Raw genomic sequence first — 21,669 nt, 5'->3', positions numbered from 1 at the left:
GGCGTGCGCGGCTCTTGGCGGCAGCGCCGGCGGCGGCCTGACGGGGCCATGGCGGCGGCCGTGCGGGTGCTGCCCGCCTCGCCTAACTGGTACAACAGCCGCTGCAGCGATGCCAGCAGCGATGGCTGCCTTTTCGGCTTCGCGGCGAGGCACCGCGTCTGCCTGCTGGATGTCAGCGCCGCCACACCCGCCTATTACGGTACGGCCGCAGCCCGCGGGGTCCGCGGGCCCTCCGCGGCCCTCCCTGACCCCCCGCGGTTTGTGGGGCGCTGCGGGGCCGCCCCTCCGCCGGGAGCCGCTGTGCCCCGCTCGGGCACGGGGAGAGTGGGCGGGAGGCGGCGGGAGCCCCGGGGGGTGGGCGGGGAGGCCCTGTGCGCTGACGGCGGGGCCTACGGCGCTCTCTCGCTGTCGGTGCAGGGGAGCTCCTCGGGCACACGGACCGGATCACCGGGTTCGCCTTCTGCCAGTGCCCCGGGCAGAGCAGCCTCTGCGCCAGCAGCTCCGACGATGGCAGCGTCAGAATCTGGGACGCGCGGGCGCTGGCGGCCCTGGCGGAGTACAGCCTGCACCAGGTAGGGGGGCAGGGCACGGGGGGGGGGGGGGGGGTCCTGTACACACAGCAGGGGGATGGTACTGTAACCAAAAGGGAATTTCAAACCCGTGGAATTAAAACCGTTGAACGCTGCTGGGCAGCCTTTTGTTGTCGCCTGAGGTCTGCGGTGGTGTTGCATCACGTTAATAAGCTGTTGTTGCCATCCAGGCCTCACTCGGCGTGTCTGCTCGCGGCGTGTTCTCCTTGCCACTTAGCGCAGCTCCATAAAATCTTTTCAGCAAGGTGCTGTTCCCCGCAGGGCAGACTAAGAACATACATCCGAACAGTTACTGTGACCCAGGACACCGTATCAGCAAATACATCGACTGTGCCAGCGCCCTAAAGAACTGAAATACTTTAGAACAAACTCAGCTGATGCTGGGGAGCATCACACGGATTATTTTCTGCCTGACACTCTCTGTTAGATGGTGGTAAGGCAGCTTTAAATGTGTTCAATTCTCTTTCTTCAGAATGCAATCTCAGCATTGCACTGGTCACCTCTTGTGAAAGACCTGATCGTATCCGGTGATGAAAAAGGTGTCATTGTTTGTTACTGGCACAACAGAAGTGACAGCCAGCAGTTCTTCCCAGAGCCTCGGACAATTTTCTGTCTCACTTGTTCTCCTCATGATGAAAACCTGGTGGCAGTTGGGTAAATATTTATTACATTTTGTTTTCCATTCTTCTGCAGTAACCTTATTATGAACTTTTGCTACACAGTTGTAAGGTTGATTTTAAGAGGTTTTGGTGGCTGTTTTTTTTCCTTCTAACAAATGAGAAATAACATTAATATCCGATAGACCTGCAAGACACAAAAATCCATAACAATGTAAGGGTCCAGGTTTGGTTTGCATCTTCAGAGTTTCTTAAAACTGGGGTTTTTTTCATTACACTTGACTGAAAGCTGTATTACTAATGAATTGCTGTCATTCTTGAAGCCAAACGTACTTGTTGCACCTTTCAAAAAGGCAGATGCAGGTATACCTGTGCTGTACTGGAGCTCCCGTTGGACCATCAAGTCTGCTAGTCCCATTGCTGCTTGTGATTTGGCTTCTCTGTATTACAATGATAGCAGTTCTGGTAAAGAGCTCACAAGTTAATTCAGATTTTATTCTACAAGGATCTAACAATCTCTTCATTCATTTAAATCCCTGTTTTTAGCTACAAGGATGGCATGGTGGTTATAATTGATATCAGCAGGAAAAGAGAAATACTTCATCGGCTGAGAGGCCATGAGGATGAAATACATTGTCTGGCCTGGTGCCCTGTGCCTGGTGAAGAAAGGTTACCTGCTTGGCAAGATGAGCTCCAAGGTATTTAGAAGCAATTAATGGTTTGTGAAGTAATTTTTAGTTCATGTAAATGTCCTGGAAATTTGAATTCCTTCTAGGAAATCAGTAAGTAACTTAGCAAAGGCAACTGATGAAGTATGTTCTGATGAAAATCAATGTATTTTCTGTTGATTTCTATAAAGCTTTGAATTTTAAAGTATAATAACATGACTTCAATGGTATTCAGTAGTTCCTTCAGGGGAAGGCAAAGTTCCAAATGGGGAGCTGACACAGGACTCAACCACGAAGAAAGGTTGTTACCTGGCTTCAGGAAGCAAAGATCAGACCATACGAATATGGAGCTGTACTAGAGGCAGAAGTAAGTAAGATGAATACGTGAGATGAACAGTAATGGTATGGTGGAGGAGTTCTTCTCTAACTGCAGCCTTCATTTGCTAACTTGATAGTTTAAAGCTTGGGGAGCATATGCAAAGCTTGAGATTCACAGGACTTCTTTTTAATTATGATGTACTGCGTCTATATAATCCCTCTTGGTTCCATAGGTGTAATGATTTTGAAGTTGCCACCCATGAAGAGAAGAGGTGGAGCCATTGATCCTGCTGTTAAAGAGCGCATTTGGCTGACTGTTCACTGGCCGCCTGGTCATTCCACAGAAATTGTATCCAGCTGTTTTGGGTAAGTAGGGCACACAGCAGCCTGGGTACCATCAGTAATTGCAGATGCATTTATTGATAAGGAAGAACTGGATAGGAAGCATTGACAACCCCTTCCTCCTTCCTTCCTGGTATAACCAGAGAGGAGACAGGCCAAAAGTGGGAGTTCAGATTTCTAGAAAACTACTGTTTGGCTGATAATCTAACTGAAAGTTGACTGCTGAAGGTATTAGTTGTGGTTTTACCCATCCACTGGGAGAAAATTACATCAGTTCTCATTGTGGTTAACTATCGATATAATTTGTAAAGCGGTGTTTGCACGTGTGTCAGTGTATAGGCACTTGTAGTAGATGTGTGTTTAGCAGTATTACTTTTGTACATGCAGTATGTATATGTGTGATACAGTCTATATATAGCCTGTGTTACTCTTTTGAAGTGAACAATTAAGTACACATTTTACATTTTGCAGAGGAGAACTGCTACTCTGGGATTTGACCCAATCCGGAAAACGTAAGTGGACTCTTCTAGGATCTTCAGAAGGACAGAATCACTCCCGAATTGTGTTCAACCTGAGTTCTGTGAAGCACCAGGACAAAGAGCTCCTTTTTTCCATTTCAATGGACAGAGATGTAAGAATCGTTTCTAAAATTAGCATACAAATAGCTGTACCAATACCCCTCTTAGGGCCACAGATTTTTTTCTTAAAGCGGGTTTATTACAGCATTTTGTAACATCATTGCTTAAAATTTGTTCTGAGCACAGGTTGTGTATATGTTTGTTAGTTTATAAGCCCAAGCTCTTACCATGGTAGAGTGAATGGTTATAATATTCTGGACTTCGATGGTAAGCATTTAATGAAGGGAGTTTACTATCTCTTTTTTTTTTCCTGTTTGTTTCATTTTAAAATGGCCTAATTTTCCTTCTTCAAATCATTTTTTTGTACAAACTAAAGCATCTGTTTTTTCAAAATTTTAACTTTTTGCCTTTTACAGGCAGCAGTGTGCCTCCTGTTTTGAAGTCAGAAGTGGACCATAGTATTAAAACATAGTCCATTCCATTAGAGTCTTCCAACTGTTGCAGCTCAGTCTGTGACATGTAATCCTCTAGGTGCAGATCACATACTGTGTCAAGCCTTGAACTTGATCCTTTGATTATTCATCTCACTTGTGCTTTGTTTTTCCTTGTCATACCAGTCACTAAATTTAACCATTTCTTGTTCCTTAAATATTCTTCAGGTGAAGTGTTGGGACCTATCAACTCTCGACTGTAGCTGGACCATGCCCTCACTTGGGGGATTTGTCTATAGTCTTGCCTTCTCCCCTGTGGACACAGGCTGTCTTGCCATTGGTGTTGGAGACAGTATGATCCGGGTGTGGAATACTTTGTCCATGAACAATATTTATGATATTAAAACCTTCTGGCAAAGCATAAAGTCCAAGGTTACAGCAGTAAGTATGATTCTAACTCCCTTCTAACTCCCTTTTTTTCTTTCAAGAATATTTTTCTCTCTCTAAAGAAGGCTTTTCCCAACTAAATGTAAAGCCAGGCTCTTCCTTTTGTACTTGATTCTTTTGATACACAATGCATTTAGAATCTGGCAATGAATTTTTAGCCCTTTTTACAACCCTAGTTGCTTGCATTAAATCTAGTGAAAATCAGCTGAAGTCCAGCTAGCTGTTACATTACTTTTCCACTTTTATCCTGCTTTGTGATCCCTCCTTGCTTCATCCGTGGCTGCCCTTGCTCTGCTAGGAAGTTTGACACAAAAGCCAACGTGGATGTCGTTTGGGTTTAACCTCAAGTTAACTTGGTAAAATTGCTGGCAGCAGTAAAACATGGTAGTTATTCTTGTTCACATCAAAAGTTTTCTCACCACCCTACCATATTCTCCATTTCTGTTTTGTAATGTAGATGTCAAATAGCAGTTCGGCAATTTTAATTCTTGTTCCTTTTATCTTACACCACTAGCTGTTTGGGGGAGAGACTTTAATACTCATAGCAGAGAGATCAAGTCAAGTGGCTGTTGTTGGAAGAGTGGGTGTAAGGGATGGTGCCTGCTCATCAGTTTCAATTTTTTCCTTTTTGTTTGTTACTTGGAAATAAGGTGTCTGTAGTTTGTGTCATTATGGCGCTCTCTCTGTTTTGCTTGCAGTTATCCTGGCATCCAACTAAGGAAGGCTGCTTGGCTTTTGGAACAGACGATGGAAAAGTTGGCATATATGACACCTTCTCCAGCAGGTAGGAAAGTAGCTTTCAAATTCATCAGTGTCAGATCCTGGTATGTTACCATGCATAGGTGGTGTGGTCTTTCCTGAGGTATATCTTTACTGTTAGACAAGAGTAGGATTAAATTAAAATTAGTCAAACAGTTGGATTTTCAGTGCATCTTTTCATCTCTCCATTATGTCTGTCAGCTTCTAAGATAATCTTTACTTAAGATAAACTTAAAATTGCATGACTAGAGATCACCTAGACATCGGTCAAGGAAAACTTTAGCCAGGAAGACATTTTCACAGAATGAAGAGCAACATGGTGATGAAGGTCATCAGGGCAGTTACGATTTTAGTAGTGTCCCTACAGGAGGTGTTAAAGAAGGCCTGGTTGAGCCGTGGCTTTAGTATGTTAAAGCACTTGGTGTCTGTTTTCACAGCTGGAAATATGTTACCTTGATTTTTTTTTTCTTTCTTCTTTTATTTCTCTGCTGAAATCTGACTGCCCCTGCTTCCTTTTCTTCCTGCCCAGTGCTAAGAATAAGCCACCTCAGATCTCCAGTACTTACCACAAGAAGACTGTATACACATTAGCCTGGGGGCCTCCAACTCCTCCTCTGTCTTCTGGTGAGTCTTCCAGCTCAAGTAGAACACCCATGCAGTGCGCACAGGTGCCATGAGGTTGGTACGCTCTCCCTTCTTAGGAAAAGGAGCCCTATTTGCTTGGTAGCAATCCTTGCAGCTAAGAATGTGTTCTGCTTGACGAATTGTTAATGACTTTGCAAGGGAGCAAAACAATCTCCTGGTTTTAAGTTCTGGTCACTTCAGGAAATAGGTGGGAGTGGCGTACGACACCTCTGTGCTTACTTCAGAGTATTGCAGACCACTAACTGTCTGCATGGGCTTCCTGCAGTAACTGCAGCAGATCAGATATGGGCCCCTTAGCTCCAGAAGAGTATTTCTACCATTTGAACTAAACAGAACAGCTCCATTAGCTCTTCTTACACAACTTGAACTGCCAAACTTTAAAGGGAATTTTATTGCTTGTGGTGATTGTGCTGTGGAGAGATCTGTTAGTAGAAATGAGAGGTCCTTTCTGAGGATTGTATTGTGAGAATTTCTTGCTGCCGCATCACAGGCAATTAAAGTATGTATATAGCCTTTTAAAATAATGTTTTGATTTACAGTGGAAGCGATCACTTCTGGGAAGACTGATGAACATATATTTAGTTTTTATTCTCTGTTGGATAGGAGAAGAAGGTGAAGAACCCTCTGCAACGTTATATAGTTGTGCTGGAGAAGGTATTGTTTTTCAGCACAACCCCTGGAAGCTTAACGGAGAGGCAAATGACATCAACAAAGTCATCAGAGACACGAATTCAATCAAAGTGAGTATGATTCTGAGGGGGTTTTATGGATTTGTGGTAACCGTGTCATAGTTTCTATGGCCTTGTATTTGTGGATCTGTGATTTTGCCTTCATGATGTGTCTGTAATACATAAAAAATCTGAAACCCACCATCTCCACCAATGAACTTCAAAGACACCTACTGACTCAAACTATTTAAACAGATCGTGCGTTTGCCTCTGAAAAAGGGTCTTCCCCCCCACCCCAATGTCAACATGGCACATCTGTTGCTGGCATCAGTTACTTAATTTTCTACTGTGTAATTTACTTAACTAGAAAAGTTAAATTGAAATGCCGGGTCTGGTTTGAAAGCTGTGTGTCACTGTTTAAAATAGTTAGATCATACAGAGCTTTCCAGTTTCAAAGCACTTGAAGTAATATCCTGGATAATGTCATAACTTAGATCACATGGTGGACATGCATGAGTTAACTACCTTGATTTCTCTAGGTCTCTTGTTTTCAAACATTAACCTTTTCTTTTTAAAATAAATTTTACCATAAAGGCAGTCATGATTTTGCAGGAGTCTGTTTCCATTTACACTGCAGCTAGTGCAGAGTGGTAGGTGATAACTGACCATAGCAGCCGCTCAAGTTCAGTCATTTCTTAGGTGAAAGTACAAAATAAGTGAAGTGGGTTAGATCTTCAGTTGCTTTAAGACAGCATAAGTTGACTGAAGTCAAGCTATATCAATTTATATCAACTCGGTTTTGGCTTCTTCCTTGAGTAGAAGGCTTACTGGGGGTTAAGAGACTAATGTTTCAGGCAATGAAACGATCATTTATAGGCATCTAAATTGTAAGTAGCTTTCATCTGAATTAGAAAGAATAGAAGTAATAACAAATAAACTTTCATTTCCTTTGAAATATGACAGAATTTGCCTGCAATGTCTGAGGCTTTCCAAGGAGCATAAGGAGATCAAGCATCAAGGTTCTACTGGAATCCAGACAAACTTCCTTTGAGACATTTCACTAAACGGATAAAAATAATCACTGGTTCTTGCATCAGTTCATTCAGCCTTTAATTGCTGAAGTTTAAGTTGCTGCTTCAAAAGCAATGGACCCCTTTGTGCCTTTCATTTTGTGCTTAACTGCAACGCTGTCTAGTTGCCAGTCTTGCTAAGCTGAATGTATGCAAGAGAGATGTAAGGATTTTTGGCAATAGTTGTGTCTTCTTTCTACAGCACAAACTGCCTGCGCGTACAGAGATCAGCTGGAAACCCGATGGCAAACTCTTGGCTCTTGGCAATGAAGATGGGTACGTTTCACCTTCGAGGGTAGGGTGGTGTATGTGCTGACCTTGACTAGAATCACTGTAGTGAAGCAAAAGTACTTGTTGTTACCCTGGCTTTTCTCTCTTTTTTTCACTGCCAGTGTATTTGAATTGTGATAATACAGCATTCCCTGCTGTTACCAGTTTAGCCACTCTTGGCATGGAGGATCCACATCAACACTAAATTATTTTTCAAGGATCCGCTCGTGGTTGAAATCCAGTTTTGCTGATGTACTAAATGAGGGTTAGTGTTGAATCCAGAAAAGAAAAACTCATTTAGTTACTCTGTTTCACGTTCTGTAATTCTGCTCATGTAGGATAACAAAAAAATTCCTGTTTCACTGACTACTGGAATTCTTACACTGTTGTTCTTGCATTTCAGCTCAATTGAAATATTTCAGGCACCAAACCTGAAGTTGCTTTGCACTATCCAGCAGCATCATAAACTGATTAACGCCATTCGTTGGCATCATGAGCATGGGAGCCAGCCAGAGCTGAGTTACTTGATAGCATCAGGCTCAGTCAATGCCACTATTTACGTGCATAATCTGAAAAGCGTCATAGGTAACAGTTTGCAGATTATATTTCCAGTCTTGGTATCTTGTTTTGGTTTACTTCCAGGTTGTCTCGCTGGCCATACTTGAACCTTTTCTTTTTTCTTTCAGAGAGCACTTCAGAAAGTCCTTTGACAATAACAGAGCCTTTTCGAACCCTGGCTGGGCACACAGCCAAAATCACAAGTCTTTCCTGGAGCCCCCACCACGAGGGAAGATTGGTATCTGCTTGCTATGATGGCACTGCACAGGTATTGTTCCACAGCCACTCAGAAGCATATTTCTTTTTTCAAATCATCCATTCTGCAGTGTTTTGGAGCCAAGCTCACTAAACAGCAAAGCTTCTTTTGTAAGATAGGCTACCGAATTACTGCAAACTTACCCTTGGTAACCATCTCCTGGTTCTGGATACCTGATACGCAGGTATCAGCATGTTTTTGTGACTTGCAAATTGATTTTAGTTGAGTCATTACCATTTTCATACTAGCACTTTTGGATCCTTAAAAAGAGAAATGTTAAGGCAAATGTATCCATACAAAGAAAGGAAGCCCTGAATTTTCTCTTTATTTGTGTGTCGGTATTTGAAATACATGTGCAAACACCCCAAAAAGAGAAGCTCCTACAAATGCAACTCACTGGAGAGAAAATGCAGAGTATTAGGGGAAGATGAGACTTTCTGAGTAACCAGATTTCTTTCTTGTTTGTAAGGTATGGGATGTTATGAAGGAAGAGCCACTCTGCAACTACCGAGGGCACCAGGGCCGGCTGCTGAGTGTCCAGTGGTCACCAGTGGATTCAGATTCTATTTATACAGGAGCAGATGATTTTTCTGTTCACAAATGGCAAATTTCAAAGCAGGAGCATACACGGCCTCCTCAGGGTAAGTATGTTCAAACAGAAGATCCTTTCCTGAAGATGATGTTGGAGCTGGGAAATAGAGGGTTGCCAGGTTGAAATAGTATGAAATAGTTCTTACACAGAATTCCAAGTCTTCCTGCTACTTCAGGAATATACTGTGTCTAGGTTTAAATTGAGTTGTATCTGCATCTGGAAACTAAATGTTGATCTTGACAGACAGCTAATACACTAAAAACCTCTATAGATCGTATCAGGGTAACTTTTGCAACCTTTTACAGGCAAAAAGAGTATAGAATTAGAGAAAAAAAGAAGTATGCAGCCAAAAGTCAAAGCCAAGAAGAAGAAAAAGCCTACAGGAAAGAGTCCAGCCAAACAGGATCTAAGTGATGTTATGAATGGAGATGAAAGTGTGAAGGAAATGTTGCTAGAGGAAAATGGAGTGTCGGACCATGAAGGAGAAAAAGAAGCTCGGGAGGCAGAGTTGCCTGCTGAAGTCCCCATGACAGGTAATAATCAAATCGTCTTAGTTCAATGGTTACCAGACTGTTTAGCCCTCAGAGCTTCACCAAGTTTGGTATTTTCATGCAGATTTTCTTATAATAGTTCTATTGAAATAGTCCACTCGAAGGAAATGCAGTTCTGGAATGCCTTTCATAATTTTCTAATCTAGTTTGGGACTGACTGTCTTTAAATAAGAAGATTCTGGCCTAACAAAGTTGCTGTCTTTGGCCTGAAACAATGTACTTTTTGATCAGCATTGCCTTGCAGTGATAAATCTTACGCTACTGGTAGACCTTCGTTAGTGTCTGTTGACATCTTGTTTATCGTTCTGAGAGTTCTGTAATGTTTTCTTAGTATTTCCATTCCCTGAAAATATAGTTATATGGCAAAGCAAAGTTTGGTTTCTGTATATTTCTGAAATCAATGTAATAGAACGTGAACATGTCAAGTATTCTGCTATGGGCTTTTCCATACATTCTTTTTCTGTTTTTTTTATTGCTTAACTCCACAGTGTCCAAGGATACATCTTCATCTGCATACGATTATTCTTCGTTCAGTTTGCCAAAGCCTTTTGTGACCCAGAAAGCCACTCCTGTGAAAAAGGATCCACCTAAAGAGAAACCAAGTTAGTATGTTGTAGGGACTTTTAACAGTCCTACATCAAGGCAGAGTTCCTCATTCTAGGCTTGTGTTTGGCTGCAGCTTCCCTTCCAAACGTGACACCAAATAAGTGCCAGAGAAGGCAGAACATGCTTGTAAAATCTTTTAAATGTTTTAAGTTGCTGCTGCTTTTATTTGCCCTGCTTGTCAGGTCAATTGAGTAGTTGTCTAATGTGGGCACAGATACTGCCTTTTAGTTGCTAGTTTCATTTCAGGCAAGATGGGCAGAAAAATACGCAAAGTGATCAGTATTCAAAAGTAAAAGTTGTCATAATAGACGTGTATGTGGCACTTGAGCATCTGTTTTGTTTTCCTGTGTGAGGAAGAGGAGGTTTTAGAATACAGTGGAGAGTTCTGCTGTGATTGTGCAGCAGCAACTGAAATGTGTCTGATTTTTCAGCCTCTGATGCCTCTCTGAAGAAGAGGAAGCCTCGTTCTATTCTACCCTTCAGCACGCTCATGGATCACCGATCAAAAGATGAATTGCATCAGGACTGCCTGAGGCTGGCTACATGTCTGAAAACCAAAGGTATCGCTGTAAAACTAAAATACTTAGAGGGCAGGTGCTCTAAAGCATTCAGAAGCATGTGCCCAAGGACTTAACTTTGACCACTAGGCTTTACTTTTTCTAAAATCTTTACTCTTATCAAATTGTGTGACTAGTTGCGGTCTCTTATCTAACTTCTCTTGCAGAGTTTCAGTACTGTGTAGCCACTCCAGACAGGTTTTGAGTAGGCTCCTATGTTGAGGAGATAGGGTAGAATTGTCTGCATATGTGCAGTGTTTTTCACCTTCAGATGTATATAATATGGGCAGGAGACAATAAGCCATGAGGGAGATGTTTATATTCTCACAGTATTGTTCCTTAGAGCATGCAAAGCTAGGTTTGATTTAGAATAAATGTTCTGCACAAACCTGGTCCTCCTAATCTAATTTGTTGATCTTCAAATTATTAAATCTGCTATACTATCCTATATACATATATATCCTGTGTAAAGGAAAAAAAGTAGAAGACAAGTATTTGCCAACAGTTGAGGATACTGCAGTGGTACAGTGACTTGGCAGGTCTCAGTTCCCAGTGTTGTACCAAATCTTAAATCTTTGTTCTTTTTATCTGATTTAGATAATAATGACGATGTGTCTTCTGACCTCAAGGATCGAATCCACTTGGGGCTGTTCACAGACAGGGCTTCTGTGCACAAGATGATTGATATGGAAGGTAAGTGGAATAATGAATCCACTTTGACGATATGTTCATTGTAACTGTTACATTCAAGGAGAAAACAAATGGGGGAAAAATGTTTGAATTTTCTTTACTATGGATTAAAATGTAGGATTAAGAATGCAGGTCTGTGTGAAAAGACCTATTTTACCCAAATAGTTTTTATGTCTTTCTGATGCAAACCTGAAGCACCTCAATTTTGAATAATCTCACTTTTGCCAAGTTATTTTACTATGGCAAATAATTCTGTCGCATGCATGCTGATAGGAAGTGTGTTTGCTTCCAACAGGAAAACATCACTTGGAGAATGGGCATCCAGAGCTCTTTCAGCAGCTCATGTTGTGGAAAGGAGATATGAAGGGTGTCCTCCAGGCAGCTGCTGAGAGGGGAGAGCTAACAGACCAGCTGGTAGCAATCTCACCCATGGGTATGTTCGTTCTTGTAACAACATATAAGCAGATAGAATTAGCTCCCAAGAGTAGCCTCATTCTGATTATTCTGGGTTGGAAACTCCTGGTTGTCCCAAACTAGAAGGAAATTGCTTCTTTAACTGCCTGATAACAAAAATCAAACACAAAACATATTCTATTGATGATAAAGACCTGGATGCTTCCACAAGTGCCCTTAGGCTGGGACAGCAGGAAACAGAGTGGTTTCCTTTGGGATTTCCTGAAGGAGCAGACCCATCCTTCCAAGCACAAGTTTGGTTCTTTACAGTATGTGCCAGTCCTTCCAGCTTGCTGTTGGCTTAAATATGCTTTTTAACATTATTTTACTGGTAGTGAAGTTCTACAGTCACGTTCAAGCCCTAGCTTTGCCCTGTTTTGTTGACTTGTATTAGGATAGTTAAGAAACAAGAAACTTAATTTGGGGCAGAGAAGAGGTGGATGTTAAAGAAACCAGTGATGATGTCATCCCACAGAAATTCTTCCAGTTTTAAAACTTTGCCTCCAATTGTCTTGCCTTCTCTTTTGCAGTTGGCTATCAGGCCTGGGTTTGGACAGTAGAAGCCTTTGCAAAGCAGCTGTGTTTTCAGGAGCAGTACGTGAAGGCTGCCTCCCATCTCCTGTCCATCCACAAAGTGTATGAGGCTGTCGACCTCCTGAAAGTGAACAACTTTTACAGGTTACTGTATATTTATGCTTAGGATTTGCTTTTTTTTTTTTTTTTAAGTGGGGTAGATTTGACATTTTGGTTCACTTTTTGTACACAGTCAATTAACTTTTCTAACTGGTTTCTCTTGCGTTAGGGAAGCAATTGTAATTGCCAAGGCCAGGTTGCGTCCAGAAGATCCGATTCTGAAGGATCTCTACAACAGTTGGGCAGCTTTGTTAGAGAAAGATGGTCATTACTCCATGGCCGCCAAATGGTGAGTTTTCCTGGGAAGAAGACAGAATTGGTTCCATGCCCAAAACAAAGAAGGTTCTTGGTTTTGTAGCAGTTGAAATCTGTTAACTGGTCTGGCCATTATTTGCCTAAGGTGCTTTCTGAGCCTAGTCTCGCTAGACTCCCCCTAATGTAGGTAGGAAAAGCAGCTCCAGAGGGCACTTCAGAGCAGACGGTCTAAATGCCATACTACAGTAGAGCCATTTCTTTCTACAGCCATTACTAGAAGTCTTTGAAAAACTAGTCTAGCAAGACTAAGATTAGGATGTATATGAAAAGACTGTGATGTTTTCAGCTTCTCCGCTGGAAATGTGCGGTGCAACAGTTCATCTTTCGTTTCTTGAGGCCTTAGCCAATATCCTAATAAACCTAATGGGTTATCTTCCTCCAGCTAGAGTGTTTCAGATTTGTGACTACCAAAATTACTAATAATGCTTCAAATATTTTGGCTGGAATAGTGTCCTCTGCTTGACACAGGTTTCAGTTTTGGCATTTTTGAAAGTGTTCATGCTTGTGAAAAAGTTCCAGAGAAATGCAGTAGGGATAAACTACCGCATACAACCTTTGTCACTTCCATCTATGTATTTGTGTTTCTCATCCAAGCCAAGCACAGTGTGCACACCACCAGAGGTTTTAGTCCAGGTTGTCAGGCTGTGTGACTTTTCCCTTTGTAGCTTTGCACTGGATCAGGTGCGCCTTATGTCTATAGTAAACTTTGGTAAGGCAAAGTGATAAGAGCTCTGAGAACCTGTGGAAAATACAGATTTATCTTCATTTATATGTTTGTCCTGCTGTATTGTAATACAATTTTAAAATGGTATTTTCATACTAATCAAGTTGACTTGTTTTTATCTCTTTCCAGTTATTTGGGGGCTTCCTCACCCTATGATGCAGTTAAGGTGTTGGCAAAAAAGGGAGATGCGGCATCCCTTAGAACTGCTGCTGAGCTTGCGCTGGTATCTGGGGAGGAGGAGTTGTCAGCAACTTTGTCTTTCAGATGTGCCCAAGACATGCTGTTATCCAGGAACTGGGTGGGAGCTCAGGAAGTCCTTCAGCAACATAAAACTTTATTTGTGAGTCTGGTTGTTTCTTTCTGCTTTCTTTAGCATTATCTCTTTCTCCAGATTAACTTGATTAACTTGGCACCACTTATGTTACTAGTAAGTAATCCTTTGAGCTAGTTTTGCCTCAAACTGTTTTTCACAGAATAACTGCAATAAATTTCTAGAAAAAGCATGTGCCTCTGCAGAGGCAAAGGGCCCACGGTAGGGAGGCACGCAGGCTTTAAGCTTGTTAGTTATGACGGGTAGTTGTGAAAACTGGGATTTTTTTTTAAGTACGTAATACAGATCATAAGAGGAAAGAAGTGAAGGAAAGTATTCACTCTTTACATGAAAGGGGCAACGGAGCTAACTGTAAGCCCATCTGCTGGAAGCTTAATCCAGCAATTCATTTTCTTGCAGACTAAAAAGCAGAAGGCTAGCTTAGCTTGTTCTGAGGTTTCATTCTGACCTTAGAGTCTCTGAGTCTATCAACATTGTTCTTTGGTCGCTGCAGTTGTGAAACAGTCTGTCACCAACAAGCTGCTACTAGCCGTGATGTTCTTACATTTGTCTAGCTGGTATGGTCAGTAAGGGATTGCTTCTCTTTCATCAGCAGCTCAATACTCTTGTTTTCTTGTTAAAGGGACAAAGACTTGTTTTCTGCCTCAATGAACTCCTTTGCAAGTGCCTTAGTGAAAGAAACCCCCGTGACCGAAAGAGCCCTGTGCCTCCCTGTTATCACAGCTGGGAGCTGAACAGAGAGGCCTCGTTTTTTGACATGGTGACGGAAGTGTGGCAGAAGGTACTGGGCATGGACACCACTGAACAAATCACAAGTGCATGCGAGCAGCTGCACAGTATCGAGCATCCTCCTTCTACCAGCAACACACACCCAAAGCAGGTAAATGGATTTAGGTCTGATACACACACTGAGCCTTAACTATGGCATACGCAGTAAAACGCAGGCGCTTTGTGGTGTTGTGCCAGCGATTCCCAGGGGACTGATGTTTGCAGCCTGCTGCAGGATGAGGCTATCGTCTGGGAGAAGTAGATGACAGGCAGCTGGGAGAAGTTGCGTAGCCACCAGTTTGTTTCTGTGCAGGGTAAGAACTGACCTACAGCGTCAGTCATGAGCACTGAGATCATTGAGATGTGCTGGCTGGGTGAGAGGGACTGGCATAGCTAAGTAGTCTCAGCGCTGATTCAGGGGGTTGTGTCAAGCTGTTAGGAGAGGCACGGCTACTGTTGTTAGAATATCCTGAGTTCAGGTCTGTTCATAGACTAGTGCTCTTGCAGCTCTCCCCTCTGACTGCAGTGAGTCAATGACCTTTGGCACGCTCCTTCTTGTCATCTGTTTAGCAGGACACATGCAAGCACAGCTGCTGATTTTACAGTTGGAGCACTTCTACATTACTTCTGTCTCCTAGAGTGAAGGAAGCCATGTAAATTGCATTATAGTTAAAATTGCTTTGTCTCTGGGCTCTTCCGCAATGATCACAAGCTCGTACTTTGTAGTAAAACTATTAATTGTGCTCTCTGGTGCTTCCTGTAGGTGCTTTTCCATATCTCCCATGACCTGACCCTTGCTGCCCTGAGCTATCATACTGCTACCTGGAATGAGGCAGTGAAAAGTATTCTTGGAGCTGTGACCCGCAGTTATGATGCTGGTAATTTCACTCTGATGCAAGAGATCTGCAGTATCATCCTTCCTGAAGGTAAGTCTCTTCTTGTGTATCTCCTGGCACTAACAGATGTGACACACCTTGTGTCCGTTAATATTACTGGGCATAATAATGTTTGGAAGGAGCAAGACATGCACATATATGTGGAAACCCGTGCAGTCTGGCTGTTGGGTGATCAGAATTCCCCACTGTGGAATGAAGCTCAGCAGTGTCAGTTGGTGTGTGTGATGTTGGAAACTGAACAAATTCTGTCCTTTAAGGGAGATGGGGATGTTGGAAAGCTGTTTTCATCTCGTATATCATTCCAACCTGCCCTTCCCTTCATTCTCTTTTAGAGTATGCAGAGTATTTTGCAGCTTTTGATCATGTGAATATCTTCACATACAGCTTGCGGCCAAGGAAGTTTGCTGTAGATGATGAGGACGTGCAATGCCATGCTAGCTAGAACAGAGTATTGTGTTTAAAAAGATGCCAGAGGTGTCTGCCTCTTCTTTCCTGCTTCCTGCACCACTCTGCTGGCATTTAAGTAAATCTCTGGTTTGGGTCTCCAGGATAGCTGTTCATTTACCAGATCTGGTCTTTTTCTTTGAAAGCTCTATAAACTATTTGTAATCCTTTCTTCGTTATTAGGCTGTGATAACCTGAGACACAAACTGGACAGCACAAATTCTCAGAGCGTGGATGCTTGCAGAAGTTTAGAGGGCTTTGTGGCTTATGGACTGCTGTATGACCTGTGGTGGAATCTATCCAATGACTCCCTTGTGATCCAGAAGGCTGGTTTGGATCCTGTGCTGTGTCCCAGTGAGCAGACAGTTCCTGAGAAGAGCTGCATTTCAGGTCACTCCTCCCCTGAAGAAACTCCTGATCAAACGGTGGTTGAGACGGATGAAAACCTCCAGAATACAACTGAAGTTCACAGGTGTGAGACGGAAAGTGACTCAAAAACTAGCTCGGTTGATTTGGTAGACATACAGTCAAAGCTGAATGGCTGCAAAGTGCTTCTTTCAGAAGAGATCGCTGCTTTACAGAATACCCAGAGAGATATAGCTGAGGTCCAGCAGATTTTAGCAGATATGATCTGCCAGCATCAGCAGCAGAGGAACAATCTCCAGGAAAACACAAATGGAAACACCCAGGAAAGCAACCTGCAGCAGAGTTCAGAGACGGAGTCAGACAAACCATGCTCTGACAGCACCCAGTTGAATTGGTAAGCCTTAGAACATAAATGAATTGATTGAAAAGTGTTACTTTTTTTGTGTATGTTTGCAGCAAATTTCTTGTTTCACTCACATTGCCTCTAATCTCAAGCTTGTCACCCCAGGGACACTTCAAAATACACCTGTCTACCATGTGCATAAACTTCCTACAGCTGAATAACTTTGTGAAACACAAGGTGTGTTCTTGCAGTGAATAAACGGGGCAGCTTGAAAAGGGGAGGATAATGAAAAGGACCTAAGAGGTCTGTCTCTTTGTTGAGCAATTATTTGGGACTTTGGCAAGAAGGAGCTAAAGCATAGAACACCTGTCCCGCTCTCTCCTGTGCTCCCTGCACAGGAAGGAAGCTATGCCATCATTTAAGCCAAACAGTTACTCATGACACCTGCTCTTTTCTTGACAGTAAAGATGAAGTAAAGCAACCAATTACACTCCCTGAGCTAACCAAGCAGCTTCTAAAAGCGAAGCAGAAACTAGCAGAATTTCCAGACAATTTAAAGGTAAGCTTTCAGAAGAGGCATTGTGTTTTTTTAAAAAGACAGTCTTTTTGTAAGGGCAGCCACATCATAGAATCCCTTTCATACACAAGCGAGGAACAGTGACTTTACGTTGTGATCTTGTGGCAATTTTGAGAGAGAACAGACACAGGGCATCAGGCTGGTATTTTTCTTTCCAGCATAACTTTCTCCATGCACTTGGAAAGTGTAGGTAAAGCTCCTGCATAGGAGAATTCAATGGGAGATGAATCTCTCCCATGCATTTTAAAAGTAATTCTTTGCTGTTTAGAATTGTGTATACAAAGATAAACAGTAAAATCAGAAATTTAAGGTATAAAATCACAGAATGGTCAGGGTTGGAAGGGACCTCTGCAGGTCAGCAAGCCCAACCTTCTGCTAAAGCAGGTTCATCTAGAGCAGGTTGCACAGGATCACATTTTGAGTATCTCCAGAGAGGGCTCCACAGCCTCTCTGGGGAGCTTGTTCCGGTGCTGTCACCCTCAGAGGAAGGAAGTCTTCCCTCATAATTCAGATGGAACTTCTTGTGCTTCGGTTTGTGCCCGTTGCCCCTTGTCCTTTTACTGGGCACCAGTGAAAAGTCTGGCACCATCCTCTTGAGACCTTAGGAACTGTAGAAACTACGCATCACATGTTTGAAAAAAATTGTTTTCTAGGCTGTCTCATCCCCTCTGTTCTGTAGTCTATGGCAATCACGGTGATTGTGCAAGAGGGGGCAAACCTGGTTAAGCATGAGCTAATGTACTGGAAGAAAAGGCGAAAACATATCTGACTCATGACTGTCTGTTCCAAAGATACTACTATAAAGCAGTGTCTTTAGAGAGCTGGCTGCCCAAGTATGTTGTAGTTGAAAATTATAACTGAAAGAGTAGACATCACCTTACGTTCCTTTTTTTGCAGGTCTTCCCCTTCCCCGACGTGCTGGAGTGCTGCCTGGTACTCCTTCACACCGGATCGCAGTGCCCTCCTGAGCTACGTGTGCAGGCACTGGACTTCCTTAGGAAACACGGTACTGCTGACATTTACAAAAAGGCTACCAGGAGGTTCTTGACATGACATTTTGAGACCAAACCATCTCCTTGAGCTGCCTACAGTTACTTAACACCAAGGCTGTTCTTTCTTCAAGTGAAGGCTTGTTTTGATGGCCATGGTTATTTTGGATAAAACTACAAAAATTTATATACAGACTCACTTGGGATCATCAACTGCTACTACTTAAGGAGATAAGTGTTAGAAAATTGAAAAGCAATGCGTTGCGGGCTTGAACACTATACAGGAGTTTTGTAGAGTCTTTTTTTTTTATTATTTGTTGGAAGTTATGCTGCTGAAAGCTCGTGCTATTTACCTGTAAGAGGAACAGTTGTGAGCAGCAGAGGAGGAATAGTAGCTGCCCTCAGGAATAACAATGGTTTCTGTAAGCAAACTGACCCTTAAGCCAGTATTGTTCTTAAAAGCATTGCGAGTTTATTTTCCCTCCTTTAAATAAAGTCTTCTACTACTGTGAATTGGCATTTAAATGATGTAAGAAATCTGTGTCAATTAACAGGAAATGCATTGAAAATAAGCCTGTTGGGGGGGGGGGTCTGTTAAATGTGTTACATAAACTAGATAAAACAAGTGTGTGCTACAACTTAGCTGTGTTACAAAGCCACCTGTACAACATAAAAAGGAGGGCAAGGTTTCCAGCTTGACTAGCAATAGATAAGGGATTTCTCCAGGTCAAGAAAAGTCCCTGCTTTTGGTAACATCCACGGTTGAACAAATGCTTTTTACAATAAAGATTGTTTTAAGAAAAAAAAGTAGGAGGGATGGATTTTTTTAGATTAACAGCTGTTCCAGATTCTTCTAGCCAAGATGCAGCCTTGATACTGATAGACTTCCCACTCCAAGCTGAGTAAAGCCTCAGAAAAACATTTAAGAGCAGTAGGTGAAAAGATGGGTTATACTAAAAGATCCTTCTGTAGGTGTGTTAAATGTAGTGAACTGTTGCCACTTGCTACGATTGTACAAAATACTTGAAAACCAGGAGGGGGAGCTAGTGCTTAACCAAAGGGCCCCCCTACGCTTCTAACCTAAATGATTCTATGAAAAGCGGATTTTGCTAAGAAATACCCCAGTAGCACATCATAAATGGTAAAAGAAGAAAAGAACTTGAGCATCTTTCATTGTGTATCGCTCAAATTCAGATTCCAAAGCCTGAACTTCAAGAATTTTAATGCTTGATGGAAAATCCAAAACAAGGCCTCGTTTAAAAAAAAATTTATTTTACAAAAATTAAGAACAAATCGTATTTACAAGCATTTTAAATACCAGCTCTAAACCTCAACTTCTAATAATGGATTGTTTAAGCTTGTTTAAAATGCAAGACAAAGTCTTAAAATTTAAAGTCTGCCATGTCCAAAAGGGGTTGGGTTGTTTTTTTTGGTTTGCATTTGTTTGTTGGGGTTTTTTTTAAGAAATGTCATTACAGAACTGTTGAAAAAAAATACTATACAATAGCTCATTTTTAAAAAAGTCAGAATCCCAAGTTGTTCTTCCATCTAATAACTTCTTAGATGTTTATAATTGAGAAACAGCTGTTTTGGCTGTTGTTAAGCATATAGCAGAATCAGGGGCTGGAGGAGTATGGGGAAGAAGAGGAACAAATACTTATCCATCTGCTGAACTACTTGTGTTGCAAGAAGAATAAAATTTGTAGGTTAAGTTGAAGAAAACCAAAGTCAGTATTGGTCCAACCCCCTATCAAAGGTGAAGTTTTAGGCCTCTTAAGCCAGAACAGTTTCTTAATACCCGTAAGAACTAAGCTGAGGCTCAGTTTGGGTTAAACCTGTACCACACAGGATTAGAAACTATGGAGAACTGATCAAATCAGCTCCAATATTATCCAGTCCCACTGTTGTTAAAGCAAATCTCTGAGTATTTTTAGCTGCAAGGATCATTTTTAATGTCATCCGTTCCCAAACCTCTGCAGTGATCAAAGGGAGCAAGTTTCAGACTACACAAAGATAAAATAAGCAAACATGAGGTGAAGCAGTCACCCTCACAACATGCAGAAGTTTTAAAATAAGCTGTATAAAGCACAATTTTCAAATTGTTGTGCATGTCTGTGTCCATTTTCACTGGATATCCAGACCCTTAGCTCTACTGAATATTCTACTGTTAAGTCTTCCTTGTGGATTCTGTACAGTATAAAGAAGGAAAAAAACCAGAGGTATACATAGTAGGTTATGTTTTTTGCCCTTGGTATTAAAAAAATGGCAAACCACAAATGCTGGCATTAGGAATTCAGTCAACTTCTGGGTTTCAAATGAAGATGCAGCTCTTCAGCAAAACTGCAGGCCTTCTGCAGGCTGTATACTGTAGATGCCTTGTGTTTGAGACACTATTGGGGAAAATGGTTGAGGACAGCAGCTGCCAATATGGTAACCATGTTCTGCTGAGGGGTACCACTTATCATGGCTGCATGTTGTTGATAATAGCCAAAATGCTCATTTTCTCTTGGGCTGAGTCCACATCTTCATTTTGTTTCTGAGCCACTCCTGTGCCAAGACCATACAGCCGCCCACAATACTTTGCATCATCAATTGTATCCTCAAAAAACAACTGCAGATTAAAAAAAAAAAAAGGTATTTTTTAACTGTGTCTTTACATCAGAAAGCACCCAATGTCAATTAAACAGCACATCTGAAGTCAGACACCTCTAAGATGCAGTGTACAAATCAAAATAAGCACATGGAAGAGGAGTAAACGGAAGTCTGTGCCAGTATCAACAATAACTATTATTGACAGTTCAAAGTATGAGGGTCACAAGGCTCAAAACAAACAAACAAAAAAACCCCACCCACATTGTGTGTTGACATTTATGGATAGGAACTGGAGAAAGAAGAACCATAAAGAATACCGCGGTACCTCTTTCATTCTGAAGAACGCCATTCCTGTGAGAAGAGAGTCCGATCCTGCCTGGTGTTGTCGTCCAATTCGCTGCAAATCCAGCTGATCTGCCACTTCTTGAAGGCCACCCTACCATGGGAACAGAACAGATCTTACTTTGGAAGATTCATCTCTTACCAGAATTGCCACACTTCCCCAAAACGTGAGGACAAACACTGGCTACGATGAATCCATGCAGATTCTAGCAGTACACACACACACCAGCTGTGAGTTAAACATAGTAATAAATACTGTTCAAGAATGTGTAAATACTCTTCTCAGGTTTAGTACCTTGCTTTCCTGCTGCAGGTACTAGAGATGACTGGGGGTACATTCATAGGTTACAAATGCTGGACCTTTCCCTCCCCTGCCTTGAACAAGGCTGTGATGCAGTAGATAAATGACTTTCAACCCTCTGCATGTCAACCAGTTAATCAAGTCATGTAGTAGTTCATGTAAGAACTCCACCTTGCATAGCGAAGATAAGCATGCTGAATTATAATTGGCCTCTGAAATTACTGATGCACAAACGGAAGGTTATGGTAATGTCGCCTATATAATATACATATTGATAAGTCTAAAACTGGGGAGGCAGTATCTATTAAATACAGACTTAGTCATACGTGCTTTATGTGTGACTACTGGCTTATATACACGTTCCAGTTTTAATTAAGACTTG

The 21,669-nt window shown here is 42.0% G+C and overlaps 2 protein-coding genes across 6 annotated transcripts in view; one reads left to right on the top strand and one right to left on the bottom strand.

Moving 5' to 3' along the window:
• Positions 1–15: 15 nt before the first annotated feature.
• GEMIN5 (gem nuclear organelle associated protein 5) lies at positions 16–18,565 on the top strand. 2 transcript variants are annotated; one of them, XM_040603179.1, is made up of 28 exons: positions 16–199; positions 418–572; positions 1,063–1,244; positions 1,754–1,905; positions 2,114–2,242; positions 2,427–2,559; positions 3,007–3,166; positions 3,773–3,985; positions 4,690–4,775; positions 5,280–5,374; positions 5,999–6,135; positions 7,336–7,409; positions 7,807–7,988; positions 8,090–8,229; positions 8,687–8,858; positions 9,115–9,342; positions 9,849–9,962; positions 10,398–10,526; positions 11,121–11,216; positions 11,509–11,646; positions 12,197–12,344; positions 12,469–12,588; positions 13,468–13,678; positions 14,292–14,549; positions 15,201–15,363; positions 15,961–16,537; positions 16,949–17,045; positions 17,961–18,565. In XM_040603179.1, the coding sequence occupies exons 1-28, from the start codon at positions 49–51 to the stop codon at positions 18,114–18,116; spliced, it is 4,596 nt and encodes a 1,531-aa protein (XP_040459113.1). In that variant the 5' UTR covers positions 16–48; the 3' UTR covers positions 18,117–18,565. The 2 variants fall into 2 exon arrangements, with proteins under 2 accessions (XP_040459113.1, XP_040459112.1); XM_040603178.1 differs by having other exon boundaries at positions 2,111–2,242.
• The window catches only part of CNOT8 (CCR4-NOT transcription complex subunit 8), an 8,929-nt gene continuing 5,623 nt past the window's right edge, over positions 18,364–21,669 (bottom strand). For all 4 annotated transcript variants that reach the window (XM_040603184.1, XM_040603185.1, XM_040603186.1 and 1 more), the window contains exons 6-7: positions 20,970–21,080; positions 18,364–20,663 (exon numbers count right to left, since the gene is read on the bottom strand). In XM_040603184.1, the coding sequence (XP_040459118.1) occupies positions 20,514–20,663; positions 20,970–21,080 (261 nt within the window). In that variant the 3' untranslated portion in view covers positions 18,364–20,513. The remainder of the gene's footprint in view (positions 20,664–20,969; positions 21,081–21,669) is intronic.

The sequence above is a fragment of the Falco naumanni genome, chromosome 8 (assembly GCF_017639655.2).
Source record: "Falco naumanni isolate bFalNau1 chromosome 8, bFalNau1.pat, whole genome shotgun sequence".
Taxonomy (NCBI): Eukaryota; Metazoa; Chordata; class Aves; order Falconiformes; family Falconidae; genus Falco; species Falco naumanni.
This window is presented reverse-complemented; position numbering and strand designations above follow the sequence as displayed.